The sequence below is a fragment of the Halichondria panicea genome, chromosome 6 (assembly GCF_963675165.1).
Source record: "Halichondria panicea chromosome 6, odHalPani1.1, whole genome shotgun sequence".
NCBI lineage: Eukaryota > Metazoa > Porifera > Demospongiae > Suberitida > Halichondriidae > Halichondria > Halichondria panicea.
This window is the reverse complement of record NC_087382.1, coordinates 7,131,813-7,152,427: the sequence shown is the minus strand read 5'-3', so window position 1 is coordinate 7,152,427 and position 20,615 is coordinate 7,131,813. Positions and strand designations below refer to the sequence as shown.

Below are 20,615 nucleotides of genomic sequence, written 5' to 3'. Positions count from 1 at the left end.
GTTGGGTCAAAGGTGAAGTGTTGTGCACGTGACGTGAGTGTCAGCCCAAAAACCGAATTTGTGAACTACCCAGCAAGTAAAGAAAGCTCCCTCCATCAGTTTTCTTCATCTGTGTAGAGACAACACGATATATGATATGTGCTTTATGCTGATCCAGTATTAGACACATTCTTTGAATTGTTACCTTGTCATACTGTGTGGTGGGTGTTATTTAGAATAACCACACCAGGGGCGATACAGTACAGTGCAACTTCTTCACTGCTGTGATTTTTGTGTGTGTTAGTGGGCAAATGTGGCCCAATGCGTGAGCTAAGCCCTGTACTCCGTGCTGTTGTGAATTCTGGACTGTTGAAAGATCATTTACTGACCTGCTACCGGAAGGGAAGACCCAGTATGACTGAAAGGGAGAGGATCCTCCATGACAGGTCTGCATATAGTATTATACATGTATACTAGAATGTGCACATTCTTAACTAAATATGTAGATCTGTAGTTTCTGAAACGAAATCAGTTCTGCTGTGTTACTAATAATTATTACAAATTGTACGTGGCAGTTATAGTCGTACCCTTCTGTATACCATGCCGACAACAAAATGGTTTCCATCTTATTCTCCAAAACCAAGTCTTACAAAGGACACCTGGCAACATGTACAAGATCCAAATTCTCCCACTTTAGCATACTGGGTAAAAGTTATTCGTTATTTTTGTAAACAAGACGGGTTGGTGTTGATTGTTTCATGGTTTGAGTATGACCTTCACAAAAAACTAGGCGAGGTTTACTGGAACGCAGGCAATGAAGTACGAAAAAGTCATTTTTTCATGATAAACGAAAGTTCTTTACCCCACCAAAGTATCCCTCTGTACGGTAGTACCTTTTACTTGAGCGTATGTGAAGCAGTCACAAAGGAAGGGAAGGTGTGACTGCATGTCTGCTTTTAGATTGTATTTTTCACCATTTCTGTAATAACTGGTTGTCTCACGTATACACACGCCATCCAGCAGTGTTACTCCAAGGAGAGGGAATCAAGACACGATGACAGTGGTAATAAAAAAATGTTCTTAGTGTGTGTGTGTGGCGTTGTGTATTTGTATTTACTTATCATCACTATTAATTGGCATTCATTTTAAATTACACAGTCTGATAGCGAGCATCGGACTAGCCGTAGAAACTCGTCTGACGACCCTTCTGTATCCTCAACTCACAGTCTACGCCACGTCTCATCAAACTCTCGAGTACACCCTAGGGCCAGTAATCACATATCTGATTTGAAAAGTAGATCACACGAGAAAACGAGCCAATCACGTGACTTGAAGTCTCGTTCTCACGATCACCACCACAAGACGCCAAAACGTAAGAGAAGTATTGAGGATAATAGTGCTGTATGGACTGAGCACGTCAGCTCGTCGGGAAGAGTCTACTTTTACAACAAAAAGGAAGACAAATCTCAGTGGGAAAAACCAAGTGGAAACATTAAAAAGTGTGTACTTTAGCTTGATAATAGGTCGTGCACATCTTATAAAGTCTTGATAAGCTACTTATACCGGTACATGTACATGTAGTATAAGGTGTTATAAAACCAGTTTATGTCGTCATAATTATAGGCCGAAGGAAGGCTTAACATCTCCTGTTGGCAAGTCATCATCTCGTCAAACCAGCAATACATCTTCTGTGAAAGCCAGTCACACCTCCACCCCTCGGACACACTTGCGCTCCCAGAACGACATGAACCATAGGGATGGCCATCGTAAGCCTCGTCATGACCATCACCTAGGGCACAGGGGAGAGGGAAAAGACAAAGAGCGCACTGGGTGTGTTATTAATAGTAGTATGGTAGTGTGCACAAACGGCAATATGATTATGTATTGTACATTTTTGGTGTTCTATAAGTTTAGAAACGGCTTTTTTTTCAAGTTTTGAAACGATTTTGCAACCCATACTGGGGCAATGTGCCGTTGAGTTTCGGTTTATTGTGAAAGCATAGATTGAACTGTGTGGATTGGGACACCACAGCATTATTTTGCAACTTAGTGAACCATCGCAAAAATTTCACGGTTTTTCCCGGCCAATTCTAGTTCGGTTGTTAGAATCATTTCACTTTGTACTCCCTCCTGTAATTTTCTCAGTCATTCGTCAGTATATCGTAACAGTCACTCACGGAGTGTGTCTCGCTCACCTGGTGGCATGAAACATCAAGCTGACAAGATTCCAGTGAAACACGAACACACAGGCATACCAGGTGTGGCAACATTTTTGTTATGCATGTAAGCCAGTCAGCTATAGTAGCTGCATGCTAGCTATCGCATGCACTACATATTCATGCCAGAACTGGTTTGATTCCCCCTTCAGCGTTGTCTCCCATCACTCCCAAATCTAAACCCGTTCTGGTGTCCCCTACCACCCCGGCCAGTCGCTCCACACCTCCTCATTTTATAGACCTGGCCAACAGAAATGGCAACCCTGCAAACACTGTAAGCATGCCTGATTATGGGAACACTTTAATACCACCAATATACATGCAGGTTGATAGTCTAGACTTGCGGACCCCCACACCCTATTCTAGTAGGCAAAAGTTGGAGTATGCTTCCCACTTGGCTCTAAATGGCCCCAGCACTCCTGTAGTGTCAGTTCATAGTCTCATGTGCTCAACACAGCCTGTGATAATGGACACGTCAGGTAAACTCCCTTCTAAATGTTGCTACAATTTTTTTTCGGAATGTTCTACACTACAATTTTTCTGCAGGTCTTCACCCACTGCAAAAAGCTCTTATGCTACAAAACCAATTCTCACAGCAACAGCAGGTAGCATCTCATTTATAATTTACATGTACCGTGTACTCCTTGTCTATCTTTTGTCTCGTCTCCATTCCAATTTATAACACCATTAAACGTAACTACTGTAATTAACTGTATGCGCAATTGCACTATTTTCAGCCATCTTTGATAATTATGACCTTGCATGCACATGCATAGACTCCAATAGTAAAACACAGCCCCTCAGAAATTTCCATTTTTGCAAGCTAAGCTAGATTTCAAAGCCTGTGTGCCGTACGTATAGCACGTATACATGTAGCAGTTTTTTTGTTTAGCAGCAAGAATCTATTCTTGGGAGCAGGCATTGTTCGTAACAGGCATGTGGATAACCATCGAAACGCTGTAACAACGGCAGAATAGTCTTCCTCTAGTGTGGCCTGTTGTTACGTGTTAAAATGAGCCAGCGCTCTGAATTAGTATATTGCCAGCAATGCAGTTTACAATCGTGACGGACACAGCCTGGCGCTGTCATCAATTGAAAAATTTGGTCTAAGGACAATTTAGGCTGTACTGTATATCACCAAGACAACTTGTCACGTAACATGTATACAGATTTAATTTTTTACCTCTCCCCCCCCCCCCAGAGCTATGACTCAAGTTTATGTTTTACTCCTCAACCCGCCCTCCCTACTCGTCTCTCCCAGCCTGGCTCACATCCCAGCTCCCCTCGCATCCAATCTCCCATTACCAGGACTCCACCTATTTTGACACCTTCAATTGGACAACCTATTCAGGGAAACATATTCAAAATTCCTGCTAATATTCATGTTGCAACATACAGCCCGGTAGTTTCTATGCAAGGAGTTGTGTCTTCGTTACAAGCAGCAAGTATGCATACTGCAATGTCCAGATTGGGTTATACTACAATGGATGGATATAGCTTTCCTGACGTGTCTTCCTTGAAAACTAATCTACAAAGTGTAACGGTAAATGATGAACTAGTGGACAAGAGTCTGGTGGACGGCTGGACAAAACATAATGATGCTATTCAGTCTCAGGTTAGTATTATAATTATAGACACACATGTATAAGCATAATAATTTGCACATTTTAATTGTCACAGGTTGATGGTTGTGTTCGTAACACCCTTGAAGTATCAGTAACTGACTCCATACACATTTCCACCAGAGAGTCTGTGTCCCAACTCAGGCTGGAGGCTGTAAAATTATCCACAATGACAACTGATGTCAGGTGTGTATAAAATAATGTATGGTCTAATCTTCCTGTGGAGTGTGTCACTGTCACTCAATTTCTCGTATTGGATAATTATCTCCTTGCCATAGCATGATTCTAGTTCACAATGTTGTAACAGAGTCATGTGGCCATGCATGATAAAGTTTGTGAGGTAGCTCGTCTGACATCGCACATGTATGTTGTGCTCGTGGTGTACACTAAGGCAAACGTGTTAATTTGAGAATAATATAATTATAGCTCTGTCCCCACGTCCATTTCCTCTCCTTGTTAATTCCCTCGAGGCCTGTAGAGGAGGCTAGTATTGAATTAATTATACCAAGGCCCTACTTAATCATTGCTTCACTTTAAACTAGAGTGTTGTGTCCCAGAAGGTATGACTGTTTAATATTGTCCACTACATCAGAATGTATGGCAGTAAACCTCCAAGGACGAGGGCAAAGCCCCGAGGCCAGGATGGTTTTACGTTAGTGGACAGTAAGTGTTATATACCCACTGGAATGAAAAATTCTTGCTACCTAAGCTAACTCACCTTGGATACAACTACAATTGTAGCTAACAGTATCAAAAACGAATGACAAGCTTGTAGCTAAGTTTCAAACTTGTCTATGCATGTCAGTGAGCCCCATCTGTAGTGTCTATAGCTTATGCTGTGTATAGATCTCTCAGTGCGCCTTCAAGGAAAGTGAGTTTATGGTAGTTAACCCCACCCAGTTGCTATGATACAGACCCCAAGTAGGGGTATATATATTATGCACAATTACTATAATTATTATGCCTCGGTGCGCATGCACAAGCGAGGTATACGGTAGTGTGTCTGTGTGTGTGTGTTTGAGGGTATACAAAAGTATCATTTGTGTGAGAGAAATTGTGTCAACTGTTCGCGTTATTAGCTCAAATGCTCACTTAAATTAATCTTAATTAATCTTTTAAAAAGGTTGGCATCTGATGCTCTAATATTAAACTTAGTGGTGGATCCTTGAGACCTTGTATTATCCTATCTAGTTAGGCAAGCAAAAAAAAGGAGAGCAAACAGCACAAAACCATACAGGTATAAAAAGCAAACAGATGCCCGACCTTGAGAGTCGAGAATGATGGGTTAAAGAGTCTTTAACGGTGCACCAACCCTCCCCATACATCTGTTGCATTCAGAACAACTTAGTATACTGAATAATTATTGTAAGCTATTCACTTGGGGCCATGCTGATTGTAAGCTATATTCACATTTGAGGTAATGCTGACATAAAGTATAGAACTTATCTTAGACTTAATATTGGCTGCTGTAATACTTCAACTTAGCTTGTGCATGGCTGTGTACTTGGGTAAACTAAATCTAACCTTGAGGGAGGCTTACTTGCACTTCATTGGTCCTTGAGCAGCTGAAACAGTCTACGCACACGCACACACTACTATCTACTTAATGCCCGGTGCTAATTCTAAGAACCAAAATTAGAGGTTAATGATTGTTTTGTGCTTGCCACCTAGAAGAACCACATAGACCCATCCCCATTGTCGATACACAATGTACATGTACTGCCACCACAAAACCTGGCCCAGACAATACAGGCCTGTACCTTATAAATTAAGAGTTTCTATATAGACTTCTAGTCATGTTTTCTTGGCTTGGTATTTGTGGATTTGCAAAATAAAGCTTCGTTCTCGAGTTATGCCTAGGTTTGCTTACTTGGAATGCCATTGCATCCTTTTCAGAAGAGTCCGTAGCAAAACTTGTTCACCGAGTGTTGCTAGCTATTGGTAGCTGCAAGAGTGAGAAGAGAGCTGCAAGGCTCTGCTGACTTGCAGCCATTAATTTTAGACTTGAACTTATTGTTTTTAACAACAATCATGGTCGATCATTACCCACTCTTTGAGTTTCATTGTGATTCTGTATTCTGCATGCAGCAAAATTAAAAATGTTCAGCATAATTATATCAATGTGTGTATAAAAGCTAGCTATTAGTAGCTTTATGTCATGTACCTTTGGCACGTACCTCCACCGAGGCATCAGCACCGGTGGTGCTTTCATTATGCTATAATTATTATGGTTAGAATACTGTTGTATTCGGCGCAAACAGAAATTAACTCCCATTTCATGTGTATAAGATAAGATTGTTTTCCTGTTTTAACTTCATACTTTTTCTTTGCTGCAGATTATCTGCTTTTAACTCTTTGATGGAAGAAATCAACAACAGATAATGAACTCTTGTTAGTGTAACCTACATTTTATACTTAACCATCTTTCCATTTGCACACACCTTGCTGTATGCATGATTACTTCTTTTATGCACCTTTTCTAGTGAACTCATTCTTTGTACGTGATATTTAAGTTACTTGGCTGCTACTGTGTTATGATGCGTCCAATCTGAAAAAGTTTCTTGCAAGTGTGCAAGTGTGTAGTTGTTGATTATAATTATACTACTGCATGCTAGAAAGTATAATAGAGAAAGAGGAGCCACCAACCACCATGCACAAGAGGACTCGTGCATGCGTCTATATAATACAAACTCAACAGTATAACTATAATTATTATTTTAGGATGTAATGTCACCCCGGCCCTTTTTGTGCACCTTCTGACCAATTTACATCAACCATGCATGCATGCACGGCCTGCTTATATTATAATTGTTTTCCCGGCCATTACTAAAACAATTAATGTCATATGCATTAATTATCATCATACACGTACTGTAAATCATCATGTTAATAGTCTACTGGTGCTGGGTTGTAGTGTCTACCAGATGTTTGCCCAAGATGCAGGTACCCATTGCTGGTCTCTCCTTAAACGATTAGTGATGTGCATAATGTCTTGCTGAGCCGAGTCTAAGTTGCTGAAGAGAAGCGTGTGGTCTATGTAGTGGCCATATGTCTGTTCCAAGTGTGTAGCCTGTCTAATCACATCTGCTATCGAGGACTCCTGTAGTGGAAAGTATATTTGAAATGCATTGGTAAATAATTATACCTTAATCCGTTTTTGTGGCACCCAGGTCTGTTTCATGAAGTCAGCAGTGGGAGGCTTTAGGTAAGCAAGGAATGGTTTTATCTCCGATGTGCGCACAGAGTGTATGGACTGTGGAGACACTATCAAAAGACAAGTCTTTCCCTCGTTAATGACCTTGCGAATGGAATCAATGCTAGTACCATAGTAGTGACCCTCGTAGAAGGCGTGTTCTACAAACTTGTTGTTCTGGATGTTATGCTCCATTTGCCTGCGACTGACAAAGTAGAAGTCAACACTATTATCCTCGTTCACATTCTGCTCACGGGATGTATCTGGCAGTATAAAATTAATGTGATGGTAATTATTTTTATGAAGAAAACATATCAGATCATCTTTTAATTATTACATTTCAGCCCAGCCCTATACATGTCTATAGTTAATGGACACGGTAAATGATACAGCACCCAACAACAAAGCATAAACTTTGATGCTGTATATAATACTCACGTGCTACTGGGGCTCCGTACATATCAGGATGCTGCTGAATGAGTCGTGCTTTAATTTCTTCTAAGTCGAAAGGTGGTCCACGTGGAGCTACACGTACACACCAGTATGTGACAGTTGAAAGTAAATAATTATACTCACCAATAAGCATTATTGGCCTAGGTCTCTCTACTTGTGGGTTGATTTTCATCACCTCTTCATAAGTGTTAGTCTCATGACCAGAACCTATGAATGTACATTGTATATGAGATGAATGCTTATCCAAGCAGATATAACTGTCTTACCAATGCTAGACATTGACATTGAAAATTGAGTTTCTTTGATCTTTGATCTCCTTCTCATTGGCTGCTGTTGCACGTTGTCGTACATTTCGAGTCTACAATGGCAGAAACATATACTGTCAATGTTGTGCAAGAAATGTAATTCTAGGGTTACGGAAATGCAATCCATGCAGTTGTGGAAATTTATAACATGACCCTTTAATTCATCTGTTGTGCAATATTTTATGACAGCTATGTGTACCTGCACATGAACATAGACTGATGGTATTTGTGAAAAATGTATAAACCCTTTTGACACCCACGTCATGCATGTATAATAATATACACCTTTTCTTGAATGTCTTGCTTGGGATAATACCAGCTCTGGTTCGATTGTCCCCTTCTCTTACTGCCTGCCACCAGTTGGGATCTTCTTGGTTAACTATCTGCAGCACAACCCCTGGACCGAACTTGAGTCCTGCTTCTTGACAAGGATGGTGGCGATCCACTGATGGATCGTAGGAAAATAAACTTCGCATGTACACGGTAGACTGCATGTGTTCATGATGTTGGGGGGGGGGGCATAATTTAGTGCTGATTCTCACTATGTCAGAGCTATCTTTGGAATTATTACCTGGCCCCATCTCTTTACACGAGCCTCTGCACCAACAGGAGTTATTAAAAACGTCAAAGTTCCAACCAATCCTTTCTGTAATAAAAGTCGGATGTTCCTCAACTTAGAGCACATTTTATAATTATATGCTTACCATAAGATTGGCAACATCATCAACACTGTAGCCATGAATGTTCTCGCCATTGATTTGATGTATTATATCACCAGCTGCAAGCAAGCCACACTTATCTGCGGCTCCACCCACTAGAACACGTGATATGACAACATTTCCCTGCTGATCCGACTTTACTGTAGCTCCCTGCAATTGTATTAAACAGGTAGATGCTGTAGTCATTCATTAGTCAATGTGTGCATGGTGTTGTGAACGGCCTAGGACAATACTAGCGCAGGGGCAGATCTAGCAGGTAGCAGAAGGTGCTCAAGCACCCCCCAGACCTTGGAGAGTTATCTGTGTGTCTCACTCCAGAGGAGGGAGGACACGATTAACCTTAGCTAATAATTAGCTAATTATCGCGACCTTTTAATGAAATTCTTTGAACAATTCGTCTTTTCTTTCTTTATAACCTCTACATATTGGGACACACAGAACACTACTGTAGTATGAGTAACAGGCAATTTTTGCAGGCACAGAGCAAACTACAAAAATAAAGGGGTGCTGGAAGCTGAGACTGTTAGTGTCATTGATGTTCTTCATGTTGTAGACGCTATGAACCATGTTCCAGCCTTATCACAGAGACAGGAGTGCCTGGGGTGCTTCTCACAGGGATCTTGGAGACAAGAGTGCCTGGGGTACTCCTCATAGGGATCCTGTAGACATGATCAGGAGTGCTTCTCACAGAGACAAGATCAGAGTGCTTGGGATTCTTCTCACAGGGATCTTGGATAGGAGTACTTCAGGTGCTTCTTGTAGGGGTCCTATTACCTTCAGGTCCTGACAACTTGGCCATAGGGGTATCTCCAGTAAGAGAACTTCTACGATATACGCTGCTCTAGCTCTTAATCTTGTGTCCAATATGTAGAGATTATAAAGAACAAAAAGACAAATTGTTCAAAGAATTTAATTAAAAGGTCGCGATAATTAGCTAATTATTAGCTAAGGTTAATCGTGTCCTCCCTCCTCTGGTCTCACTCATTGACTGATTGAAGACTGAAGTCACTCTTAGACTTGTTACTAGCTGAGTAGCTGCATGTAGACCCATCTAATATACAGTTGTGTCTTCACAACAATCTAAAAGCTTTGCTATAAGCTGACTAGCAATGACTAGCACTGCTGCAGTGCGGATTAGGGACAGTTAATGTTTTACCGCACTCCACCGAGATTACGCTGCACGTCCAAAATTACCCCCACCCCACTCTTTAGTGAAAGTTTAATTTGCCTCGAGAATACGCCCACCAGGAAGTGATGCATTTGCCAGTGAGCAGTTGTCAAGAAAACTTGCAAACCACATCTAAAATTACCAACGTACAACTGGAAATGACGCAAAAGTGGGCGTGGACCTCAAAATGGACTAGCTGACGCACACATAATTATTTCCTGAAGTATACATGGTACTGTGATTCTTACCAAATATATCATAATTATAGTATGTATAATGTAGGTTTACACCAGCACATGCCTCATCAGCCAATAAAGAAATTCAATATACTGAAGCTACACTGCAGACGTTACAATAACGTAATTGTGACAACTCACTAACGGATCTGTCCCTTTTTCAATGTGTACAATCCTCACTGTCTGTGCACTGCTGGATTGCTTACTGGTATTGGACAGAGTAGGGATGGCTTGAACAGGATATTCTTTATTTGCAATCTTGTCATGGGTAGTTATTAGTGCCTGTAAGCATAATAATTATACCAGAGTCGCTGCATGTTGTTGTTTAACCGATTGTTTTGATATCAGCCAGTAAACATTAATTGAAGAAGGCTGAAAGTTAAGTAGTATTAACACCAGAGACATGGTTGGCTCTAGACGTACTGCAATATGGATGAATTCTCACCTCAATGTGAGGAGAAGAAAGCAAATCTACCAGATCCTTTGCCTCAGGGCATTCACTGCTCTCCAGCTCACAGTCAAATGTTATCATGTTTGCCAAAGTAAGGGCATTTTGACTACTAACTTTGGGGCGGTCCACAGTAGCACTGCTTACTTCCTTGTGTAACTAATGTACATCATGCAAAAATAATTCCAATGCGTGGAGGGATTAAGAAAGAAAACTCACGGTCAAGAGAGAGTGAAACTCATTGGTAATGAGCATGTCTCTGAGGAATTGAAGGTCATTTTCTCTTCCTTGCAGTATAGGTGACAGATTCTCTAGAGATTCCAGAAGCTGCTGGATACCTGCACAATAAAAATTTGCAGACCCAGCCACGCCCCCAAAACTCTAGCTAGCTAGGACGTTTATACCTTAGATATTTAGCTAAAAACAGATATATCTAGCTAAAAAACAGAGAAAATTTGTTTACTACTCACTGTTAGTTGCGTCTCTAGCACTCATTATTGGCGTGCAGAGAGTAGCTCTCTAGCTCTGGAGGTACATACTTGTGTATGTGTACAGTAACTGGTAGGAGGGTGCAGACACACCTATATCTTTGCCAGGGAATGTTGTCACGTGACACTAATGATATTCATGTACTGTGGAAAAGACACAAAGGGCGTGTTGTGTTTGCACTACCTCTGACCGGCTCACTTTGCACTCAAGCAACTCTCTAAAGTACATTAGTCAGACAGAGATATAAGGTGAGGAGGGACTAGGTGACATGCTATGTATATACAGTGTTGTTGTTGTGTGTACAGTCTACTAGATCTAGTTCTAGTTTGGTAACATGTCAGAATATTATAGAGGTGTGTACTCAATCTTAGTACATCTACACACCTAAAATGATGTGTCCTTCGTTTAAAATCAATCCAAAGTACAATGTACATGCAATTTACTACATCGTTGCTCATAGGTATTGTCCTGACTTAAGTATCTGCCAGTCTTCAAACTGTTTTCCTAAAAGTTGCGTCTTTTCACTATAATCATCTGTGCCACCCTTTTCTTTTGCATAACAATTTAAATGCTGCAAGCTGATATTGTTAGCGGTTTGCTACACAAGTGCTTTTAAGCTTGATAGTATGACTTTCACCTAAAGGTTAACAGTCAAGCTTGATTTGTTCCATGTAATGTCATTAGAGGGTATGGTGTAACCCTATCCATTCACTCCCTCACCTTTGTACTGCACTGTTGTTTATCACTAGTGGGAGCGTAGTCTTGGTGTCAAAATTATGTTTAAGAAGCCAAAGAACTGCTGTAATATTTAGAGCAACCAGAGTACTCACAGCAAGCACATGTACATCAAATCCCACTCTCAGTAGAGAAGGTATTTTGGTAGAGTAAAGACTCACTGTACACCAGGAACTAGACCTATATCAATGACAAATGCTTTCCTTTCTCGTTAGTATATGCTGTACATGTACATGTACTTTGCATGCTAGCAAATTAAAACATGAGCACAACTGTGTTTTCTGTGAGAACGTCAGTGTTTCGAGATGCATGTATGTTCATACGCAAAGGTCTTCCTTCATGGTTTGGCGACAGTGTGAATACTTGTGTGGTACATGTAGGTACATGTAGCCTTTGGCCTAAACTAGATTGTTGGGTAACACTAGTTACATTGTACGTAATATTATGTGGTGGTGCACCCTGATTATACATACATGTACCGCATGACTTGGGGCGTCCATTACATGTACCACCTCTTTTGCATTTTGTTCCTAGGAAAGAATTGTTAATTGGTGCATGTTTGTTTGTGCCAATTACACGTTATGTAGTCTGTTGCATAGCAACAAAGTTTGATATGAAAATTGAAGCAATGAAACGGTGATGGTCTCCAGGTTGCAAATGTCCTAGGAATGTCCTAGGTATGTCCTAGGCAGTGGCCACATTGTGTGTGGTTCTCAATGCTGATACTGCCTGTCTGTTACACGACTAATTGACTTCCTAGTATGTAGTGTGAGCTAGTGTAAGTGCTCATCACTCATTGTAGGAATGCGTTTTTTGTTCTGCATGTCATTCTCTAGTGCTGTTGTGATCGTGTATAGTATGCTTATAGTGTGTAGATTTTTGTCCGTAGTCTACATGGTTTGCATTTACATTTTTGGCATTAAAATATTCTGTCACGATGCAACCCTTGAGCAAGCACTTACACAAAACCTGACATGGTACAAACTGCATCGTTTTCTGTCTTTATAGGTACATACATGTGGGCCTGAGTGTTGTGGTTGCAACAGTGCATCCTCCACAACTCCCCCAGTCTTTTATGCAGCTCAGGAATGTAATGATATAATATTATACCACCTAATATTATTACACACAGAATTGCCTTCAGCTGCATCATTTATTGCAGTACGTGTATCAATAACATAGTGTGTACCCCACCAACTATCATTTATATGGCATATGCTATGGTAGGGCAATGGCTTCCGTCATTCCTGTTGAGCTGCTGTGCATTCCTGATGACCAGGGTGAACACTATACGTACATGTACATGTACATTGTATATAGCCAGTAATGAGTACATGGAATTCTCTATATACCTGCATGTACATGTTCAGGGTGTCTGGTGGGTTTTGGGGTTGCCTTTGCCTATACTAGCTCAGTCATACAACTAGTAACCTGAATGAACATTTTAAGTGGGGGCATTTGAGTCAGAGAGGGGATATCCCCCTTTTCCCCTGTATGACACTCTGGTGTCAGAATTTCACTACTGTAGTAGAATCTCGATTATATAACCCTCCATTTTCTAGCTGGCTGGCTGGCCAAATTGATCTACGACAGGGTCAAAGTTAAACCATGCATATAACATTGGTTACTGTGGAGATGTGTCTATTTATGGTCTATACTACACATGATTATGGCCACGTTGCCTACATTTGCACTTAATGTTTATCGATGAGGTAGGCGGATCGGGGCGTGGTTTATTCATTCACTTACATGTATGTGGTACATGTATCTTCAGTTATCCGACCTGGCTCTTGAACAAAAGTGTCGGATAATGGTGGTTCAACTGGTTCAACTGTAATAATGTGTTTCATACACTGTACTATCTGTTACAAGATGTTGTTCAACAGTTGTACTGCTGTACCGCTGTAGTGGCTGTTAAGTGTTGCCATGGCTACTAATGGGGTTGTGCAGCATGAAGAAAATATATCAAATCTTAAAGGTAAGCTTGCGTAACATGATTGCATAACATATTGGTTTCAGTACATGCATATCATCGGTATCCACTGTCAATGTTTTGATCCTATATATACATATAAAGTAGTACGAAATTAATTACATTGGTACATGTACTTACAGCTCAGATAATCGTAGAAGATGAGTATAATGGATTTATCAAAAATGCTTGTAATTACCAGTGCAAATTGATCACAATGCTCGCATGATTGCTCACTGTTCTATGCTTTTTTGTGGTACTTTCATGGCAATCCTAGCATCTTATTTCTGCAATAATTTGTGTGCAGGTACTATCATTCATTATGACTGATACATGTACATGTACATGTATGTATGTATCCACTCTGGATCTTAATTTACTCACACACCCGCACACACACTTGCACTACACAGAGGTGTTTTCACAACTAAACTCGGTGCTTGAAGAACTAAGAGTAGAAGAGTTCACTTGGGATGAAGACATCAATTTCCTCCAAACCTTTGTTCGTGATCCCCAAGTGAAAGCTCTGGCTGAGTTGAATGACCATGTAGCGGAGTCTCAGAGCTTTGAGCAACCTCTAGGAGCAGTCAGTCCTCTCTGTTATGAGGTATAAACTGTGAACTATGCCAGTTAGCCTTATTAGTGGTGGTGTAAATATAATTGTTATGTACTGCGCATGTCTTTTGCATGACTGTACAAGTTAAGTGTGTCCCATTCGTACATTTTTACGTCTCTGTGTATTGTCAATATCAGCTCCAGGCCAGTGCACCCCACAAATATGCCGAAGAAAGAGATCTAGTCGCCATTCTTCAGAAGCCACATATAAAGGTACAGTAGTCTGTCAGAACATGTTATGTACACAATGATTTATTCGTGTAAACTATACCATATTTTGCATACATTGTACGGGGATGTCAATAAATTCTAGTGGTAATTGATGAACATAATTATTTCCACCCAGTCTATTCTGCTGGTCCACGACACAGTGCGTTCCAGGAACTATGAGACTCCCCTTCCAGCGTACGACCCTAACTTCCACCCCCAGACACAGTTAGGGAGACACCGTCACCATGGTCGCGGACCAGAGTTCCGTGTCGTTGGGTTGCATAAGGACACCACAGAGGCACTGGTAGGTTACTATGATTCGAGTTACTGTTGAGGTTGGGCAACAGGTTACAATTGTCGCTATGAATATCATTATAAACCCACAATTAACTCTCACAATGGTGGTCCAATAGTTTTGCATCAGTTTATGCTGCACTGACAGTATGCCTTGCTCTGAAATACAATTATAAGAATGCCAGGGCAGGGTAGTAAACATCGGACCATGTATGTCATGAATATCATTTGCATTGTTACTTGGCCCTGTGTAGAAAATTTAAATGCATTCACGTACGACTCTTTCCCGCTTTTTTGTTTCCACAATATTTGTGCTTCCCCCGGCCAGTCTTTGACATTGCAAGTATCCAAATACCGTATAACAGGTACGAGGGTATAACTATGAATTCGTGGAAAAAGACTGTTCCAAAAATTTTGCGAATTTAGTTTTCGTGGACTAGCATGCAGCTTTGTTATTGCAATATTATTATTCGTGGGTATAAATGTTCGCAATACATGCTTATAATCAGTGAAAAACGTGTTTATTTATACCACCTGCTATACGGTACCTATAACTATACGTGCAGTCATGTGTTATTGCGTAACACGTAATATAGAGTTTGTTTGACTGTTAATAGAACCTAACACTCCACACATTCACCACTCACTGAGTAGGGTATTACTATGAAGCTGGTGAACAACAAGCTGATCATTGCTAGGATACTGTACGGGGGTCTGATCCATAGACAGGGATTGCTACAAGTTGGAGACAGGATTGTGGAGGTCAACCAGGAGTTAGTCGACTCAATGAATCCCTCTGACCTGCAGGCACTACTGGTGAGCCACCTGTACTGTACTAATGAAAGCACCGCGGGTGCTGATGCCTCGGTGGAGGTGCCAAAGCTACATAACATAAAGCTAGCTTTTATACACACATTGATTATAATTATGATGAACATTTTTAATTTTGCCTGCATGCAGAATCACAGGGAAATTCAAAGAGTGGGTATTGATCGACGATGATTGTTGTTAAAAATGATCAATTCCAAAAGCTAAAATTAATGGCTGCAAGTCAGCAGAGCCTTGCAGCTCTCCTCTCACTCTTGCAGCTACCAATAGCTAGCGTTCTAGTGCAGAGCTATCTAGTAAGTAGAGTAGCAACACTCGGTGAACAAGTTTTGCTACGGACTCTTCTGAAAAGGCTGCAATGGCATTCCAAGTAAGCAAAACTAGGCATAACTCAAGAACGAAGCTTTATTTTGCAAATCCACAAATACCAAGCCAAGAAAACATGATTAGAAGCTTATAGAAACTCTTACTTGCACTTCATTGACCCTTGAGCAGCTGAAACAGTCTACACAGACAGACAGATACACAAACACACTACCGTATACCTTGCTTGCGCATGCGCACCGAGGCATAATAATTTAATCTGTAGTCATGTTAACTTTATGCATATAGATCTTGTGTAAGTAGCATAATTATCTGAGAGTGTATCAAAGTGAACTGTCTATACAGTTCATTAAACAGTTACGCGATACTCCCACAGTGTCTGAGTCACAGTAGTTAAATTCACTTCCTTTACCCCGTCCAGAAAAACAGCTCTGGGTCGCTAGTTATCAAGGTGGAGCCAGGCTACCATGAGCCTGCAGGTCTCACTGAGCTCTTTGTTAGAGCTCATTTTGACTACAACCCCAGACAAGACAGACTGATTCCATCACAAGACGCAGGGATGACTTTCCGCAAAGGAGACATTCTCAAGATCCTTAACCAGGAGGATAGCTTCTGGTGGCAGGCTATGCAACACTCGGACCGTTCAGTTGCTGGACTCGTACCCAGTCAGATATTGGAGGAGAGGTGGGAGTCAAACTTGCATTAATTAAATCTATACTACATGTACATCTTATTATGTACGTACATGTACACGTATATTTGTGTAGATGATAAAGAATCACTAGCATGCAATGTCTTACCATTTGCTTCTCTACACCCCCAGACGTAAGGCTTTCAAGAGTCTCGACGGTAGAGCTCAAGTGGGTTGTATAGGGGGGAAAAAGCCAAAGAAGAAGGTCATGTACTCGTCCCATCACTCTGGAGAGTTTGAGTCCTACAATCTAGTGCTTTATGAACCTGTTGTCCAGGTTGAGAATTTCCAGTACAGAACACTCGTGTTAATCGGTGGGTGTATTGTCTGATTATCGCATGCAAATATCGTGTTCAAGATATGAGTGCCCATGATTGGTTCCTTGATACGCGTAATACGGTAATGTGTGCATGTGTGTGCTACAGTATCTACTCGACAGTTGCAAGGAAGTACATGTACAAGTAATATGGCTTAATTTTTACACGTCCATGAATTTGCAAAATGTACACGTAGTTATGTTTTTGAGTTGTGACGTAGTTTGCTTACTTACATTTACCTTGAAGGCCATTGCAGTCTCTTCAGACTCATGCTTAGCATAATTATATTCTGTTGGCTCTGCACTACAGTGCTAGCTCTTCGTAGCAGGTGAGTGTGGAAAGATAATTATGCAAAGCTGCACTGGGACTTTAGGGGGCAGCCATTAAAATGTGACTTTGAATTTTTGGCATCCTTTTTTATAGTCAATCCATTTCCCACTCTTTTGGTTTCCCTGCATGCAAACTTAATTATTATTCATCATGTTCTTAAAAAAAACCAGGTGCTCCCAACATTGGTCGGCGTAGCTTGAAGACCAGACTTCTTACAGAACATGGAACAAGATTTTCTGAAGTCAAAGCTCGTAAGTTTCTGGGTACATGTAAGCTTCTAATACATGTGCATGAATGCATGGCATGTACGTAATGCTCGTAAGTTAAATATTAAATGTACGTTGCATGCTGGCTTTCAGTACATACATGTACATGTACATGTAGTGTTCTTACTTCACAATCGCACTTTCAGACACAACCCGCCCTCCTAAGTCTACTGAGGATCGAAACAACTTTAACTTTGTTTCTGAGGAACATATGCGGAGAGAGATTATGGCCCATAAATTCATTGAGTTCGGAAAGTACCAACAACACTTATATGGTATTAAATCAGAGAGCGTTGTTGACATTATCAACACAGGAAAAATGTGCATCCTTGATGTCCATCCTCAGGTGAATCATTAGTGTACAATGTCATATTTTTATGCTTCGAGGCGTAGCCGCATGAGGAATACGGTAAAGCTGACTATGTGTGCAGGGTGTCATACAGGATTTTGAAGTACATGTAGAGAGGGGAAATAAGGCATGTTTTTGAAAAATAACCAGAAAATTTGCTAAAGAAAAAAGGTCAACTGTTATTTCAATACCCTGTAATGTAACATTGCCAGCTATGGACACTCAGTCATATAACTAGTATCAGGCCTTACTTTTTCTTGCTGTAGTCATTGTTCATCCATAAATACAAGGTAGACCAAATGAGGCAGCAAAGAGAGAAATGGGCGTACAGTTAAGAAAAAGTAAGGCCTGGTTTGGGAAATCGTGTGATCCACAAGGATATTAACGTGGTGGCGATATGTAACCCACAATCGTGACGTAAGGTATTCTCCCACGCATTCAGACTGTGTACTGTACTGTATACTGAGACAAGCCGTGCTGCAAGTCAGATCAGGGAACCAGCGTGGCCAGCTCTGGTGGCTACCTGCTAGATGATATGATAACTAAGCTAGATCTAGCATTTAGAAAGACACAAGTAGTGATAGTCTAAACATACAATCTATACTAGTAGTCTAGTACATGTATGTAGATCGTAGCTAAGCCTAAGGTATAGCTAGCTAGTGCTTGCAAACTCCCAGTTTCATGTCCAGCTTGCTGCAGGCAAAGTTTTATCATAGATCACCTCTACTATCTATTAGTCACTGAATTCTTATTACCTGTTATATTATGTTATTATGACTCCCTTGCAGGCGTTGAAGCTGCTTCGTACTCCTCAGTTCCGTCCATTGGTGGTGTTTGTGAAGGCAGCTAATGCCGAGGGCGTGAAAAAACTCCATTCCTCTGCCAGAGTGGACAACCCTGCAGGGCACTCCCTCCTCTCTGTAAGTCACTGTACTACACCTGGATACGTACAATTGTGCATATAATTATGTTATAATTATAATTATGCATGTACCGAGATTATGCCCACCCTAATTGCATACTACAAAGCAGCTACAGGTTGGATGGGCTTAATTTCGAAAACAGTAGTTTGTCTCGAAGTTAAGCCCACCCCAGGTGTTCGCCCACTCATTAAGAAACTAGGTTTTTTTCTGTCTGAGGCCTGCCAGCTCTTAAAATACAATGAATATACAACAATGTGCATGGGTAAAGTAGCTAGGTATAAAGAAATTGTGCAAGCCAAGATTCTGCATCATAAGGTTGTTCCTTGTCACTGTCGGAGTCTTCAACGGAGATCCAGACAAGATTGTCCTTGTCTCTTATACCATATAGTGGGTATATTTTGAGGGTATAAATTTTCGCGGACGGACCTCTACAAAGGATTTCGCGGATTTTATTTTCATGGTCTGAGTTCCAGCCTTTTGGCGCATGCATGCGCACATCAACATGCAGCTGTACCTCCACACCGTTAGCTTCGAATCCAGGCCTAGTCTGTATGAATCGGTGAGGCACTATGGCAAACGTTCTGCTAGAGGTGGAGGACATAATGTCCTTGTCCTCCACCTCTAGCAGAAAGTTTGCTGTGCAGGCCATGGTCAGGGGATACAGTAGACGTAGAGCAAGCTAGCTGGCTATACCGGTGTCCTTGTCTCTAGATTCCTTTTTCTTTCCTCTTATTGTCGATAGGTATGGTCAATAATACTGAACACGCCTACTATTCAATAAGATATACCGTACGGGTAGAAAATTTCGAGGGTGTAAATTTCCGTGCAATTCAATATTCTGTCTTATTTGGAAAATTTCGCGGGTAGTAAATTTCGTGGAGTTAGGGTGTGTCACTATCTCGCATGCGTAAACAAAGCCTTTCGCGGGTTTTAATTTTCGTGTTCTGCAGCCACTCACGAAAAACGCGAAATTAAAACACCTCGAAATTTTCTACCCGTATGGTAACATTTCGTGGGTATAAATTTTCGCGGTACAGGCTCAATCCGCAAAAACCGCGAACATTAATTTTATACCCTCGAAATATACCCGCTATACGGTACATGTACTGGATCTACTATAGACAGCTTACACAAAAAAGTGCTAAACCTTTTCTTGACAACTGCTCACTATCACTGGTGTAATCTTGAGCCAAATTAGCCTATGCAGGAACTTTCACTCAAAAGTGGGGGTGGGCGTAACTTCGGTAGAGTCGGTACCTATGATCTACATGAATACTACAAATGATATACGAACTGCTGTTTTTCTTTCCAGGAAGAAGATTATGACCGGTGTGCCCAAGAATCTATCAAGATTGAGGGTCTTTACGGCCACTATTTTGACGCTACCATTGTCAATGAGAATATTGACATAGCTTATGAAGAACTACTGGCAACTATTCGAGTGTTCTCAACAGGCAAACACTGGGTGCCAGCCAACTGGGTCATGTGAGATATCATGTGGACACTTCTTAGTGTAATGGTGTAATTATGCCTGTGTCAATTTTTAAGCACACTAAATTAACATTCTAACCTTGTATACAATGACAATCTATAGATCTGTAGTAAATTAATGCTGTATTGATCGAACATACTATAATTACTTTCATTTTTTTAAGGATTTTTGTGTTTTTTGTTTAAGATAATTCTATCTCATGATCTAGTTTTTTGTACCAATGTAATTTATATAATTATAGTTAGACACAAATGTAGGAGTTGCGGTGGTACTAACCCAATTCTAATATCCACCCCTTATACCGTATTACTAGAATGTTTTGCGAGAATCAAATTTTGCGAGGGTTGATCAATTCGCAACAATAAAATCCGCAAGACCTATTATTACTAGTAAAATACACACAATCCTTGCCAGAACGCAATAGTTAGATCGCAAAGGGTT

The 20,615-nt window shown here is 40.8% G+C and overlaps 3 protein-coding genes across 5 annotated transcripts; 2 read left to right on the top strand and 1 right to left on the bottom strand.

Moving 5' to 3' along the window:
- Positions 1 to 8: 8 nt before the first annotated feature.
- LOC135337829 (WW domain-containing adapter protein with coiled-coil-like) lies at positions 9 to 6,399 on the top strand. Of its 2 annotated transcripts, none has more exons than XM_064533825.1 (11): positions 9 to 425; positions 1,003 to 1,042; positions 1,138 to 1,478; positions 1,603 to 1,809; positions 2,125 to 2,237; positions 2,348 to 2,469; positions 2,521 to 2,674; positions 2,742 to 2,800; positions 3,397 to 3,810; positions 3,876 to 4,003; positions 6,154 to 6,399. In XM_064533825.1, the coding sequence occupies exons 1-11, from the start codon at positions 301 to 303 to the stop codon at positions 6,197 to 6,199; spliced, it is 1,749 nt and encodes a 582-aa protein (XP_064389895.1). In that variant the 5' UTR covers positions 9 to 300; the 3' UTR covers positions 6,200 to 6,399. The 2 variants fall into 2 exon arrangements, with proteins under 2 accessions (XP_064389895.1, XP_064389894.1); XM_064533824.1 differs by having other exon boundaries at positions 1,000 to 1,042.
- A 239-nt stretch (positions 6,400 to 6,638) lies between these two features.
- LOC135337834 (protein PALS1-like) lies at positions 6,639 to 10,956 on the bottom strand. Its single transcript, XM_064533832.1, has 12 exons — positions 10,810 to 10,956; positions 10,559 to 10,677; positions 10,337 to 10,498; positions 10,033 to 10,173; positions 8,473 to 8,637; positions 8,340 to 8,414; positions 8,054 to 8,256; positions 7,730 to 7,821; positions 7,587 to 7,670; positions 7,449 to 7,535; positions 6,963 to 7,273; positions 6,639 to 6,917 (listed from the first exon to the last, which is right to left on the bottom strand). The coding sequence occupies exons 1-12, from the start codon at positions 10,832 to 10,834 to the stop codon at positions 6,735 to 6,737; spliced, it is 1,647 nt and encodes a 548-aa protein (XP_064389902.1). The 5' UTR covers positions 10,835 to 10,956; the 3' UTR covers positions 6,639 to 6,734.
- LOC135337832 (protein PALS2-like) lies at positions 10,941 to 20,395 on the top strand. Of its 2 annotated transcripts, none has more exons than XM_064533831.1 (12): positions 10,941 to 11,076; positions 13,472 to 13,541; positions 13,949 to 14,142; positions 14,289 to 14,363; positions 14,497 to 14,664; positions 15,309 to 15,470; positions 16,228 to 16,490; positions 16,630 to 16,811; positions 17,315 to 17,395; positions 17,557 to 17,756; positions 18,548 to 18,679; positions 19,995 to 20,395. In XM_064533831.1, the coding sequence occupies exons 2-12, from the start codon at positions 13,490 to 13,492 to the stop codon at positions 20,169 to 20,171; spliced, it is 1,686 nt and encodes a 561-aa protein (XP_064389901.1). In that variant the 5' UTR covers positions 10,941 to 11,076; positions 13,472 to 13,489; the 3' UTR covers positions 20,172 to 20,395. The 2 variants fall into 2 exon arrangements, with proteins under 2 accessions (XP_064389901.1, XP_064389900.1); XM_064533830.1 differs by having other exon boundaries at positions 13,450 to 13,541.
- Positions 20,396 to 20,615: the final 220 nt, after the last annotated feature.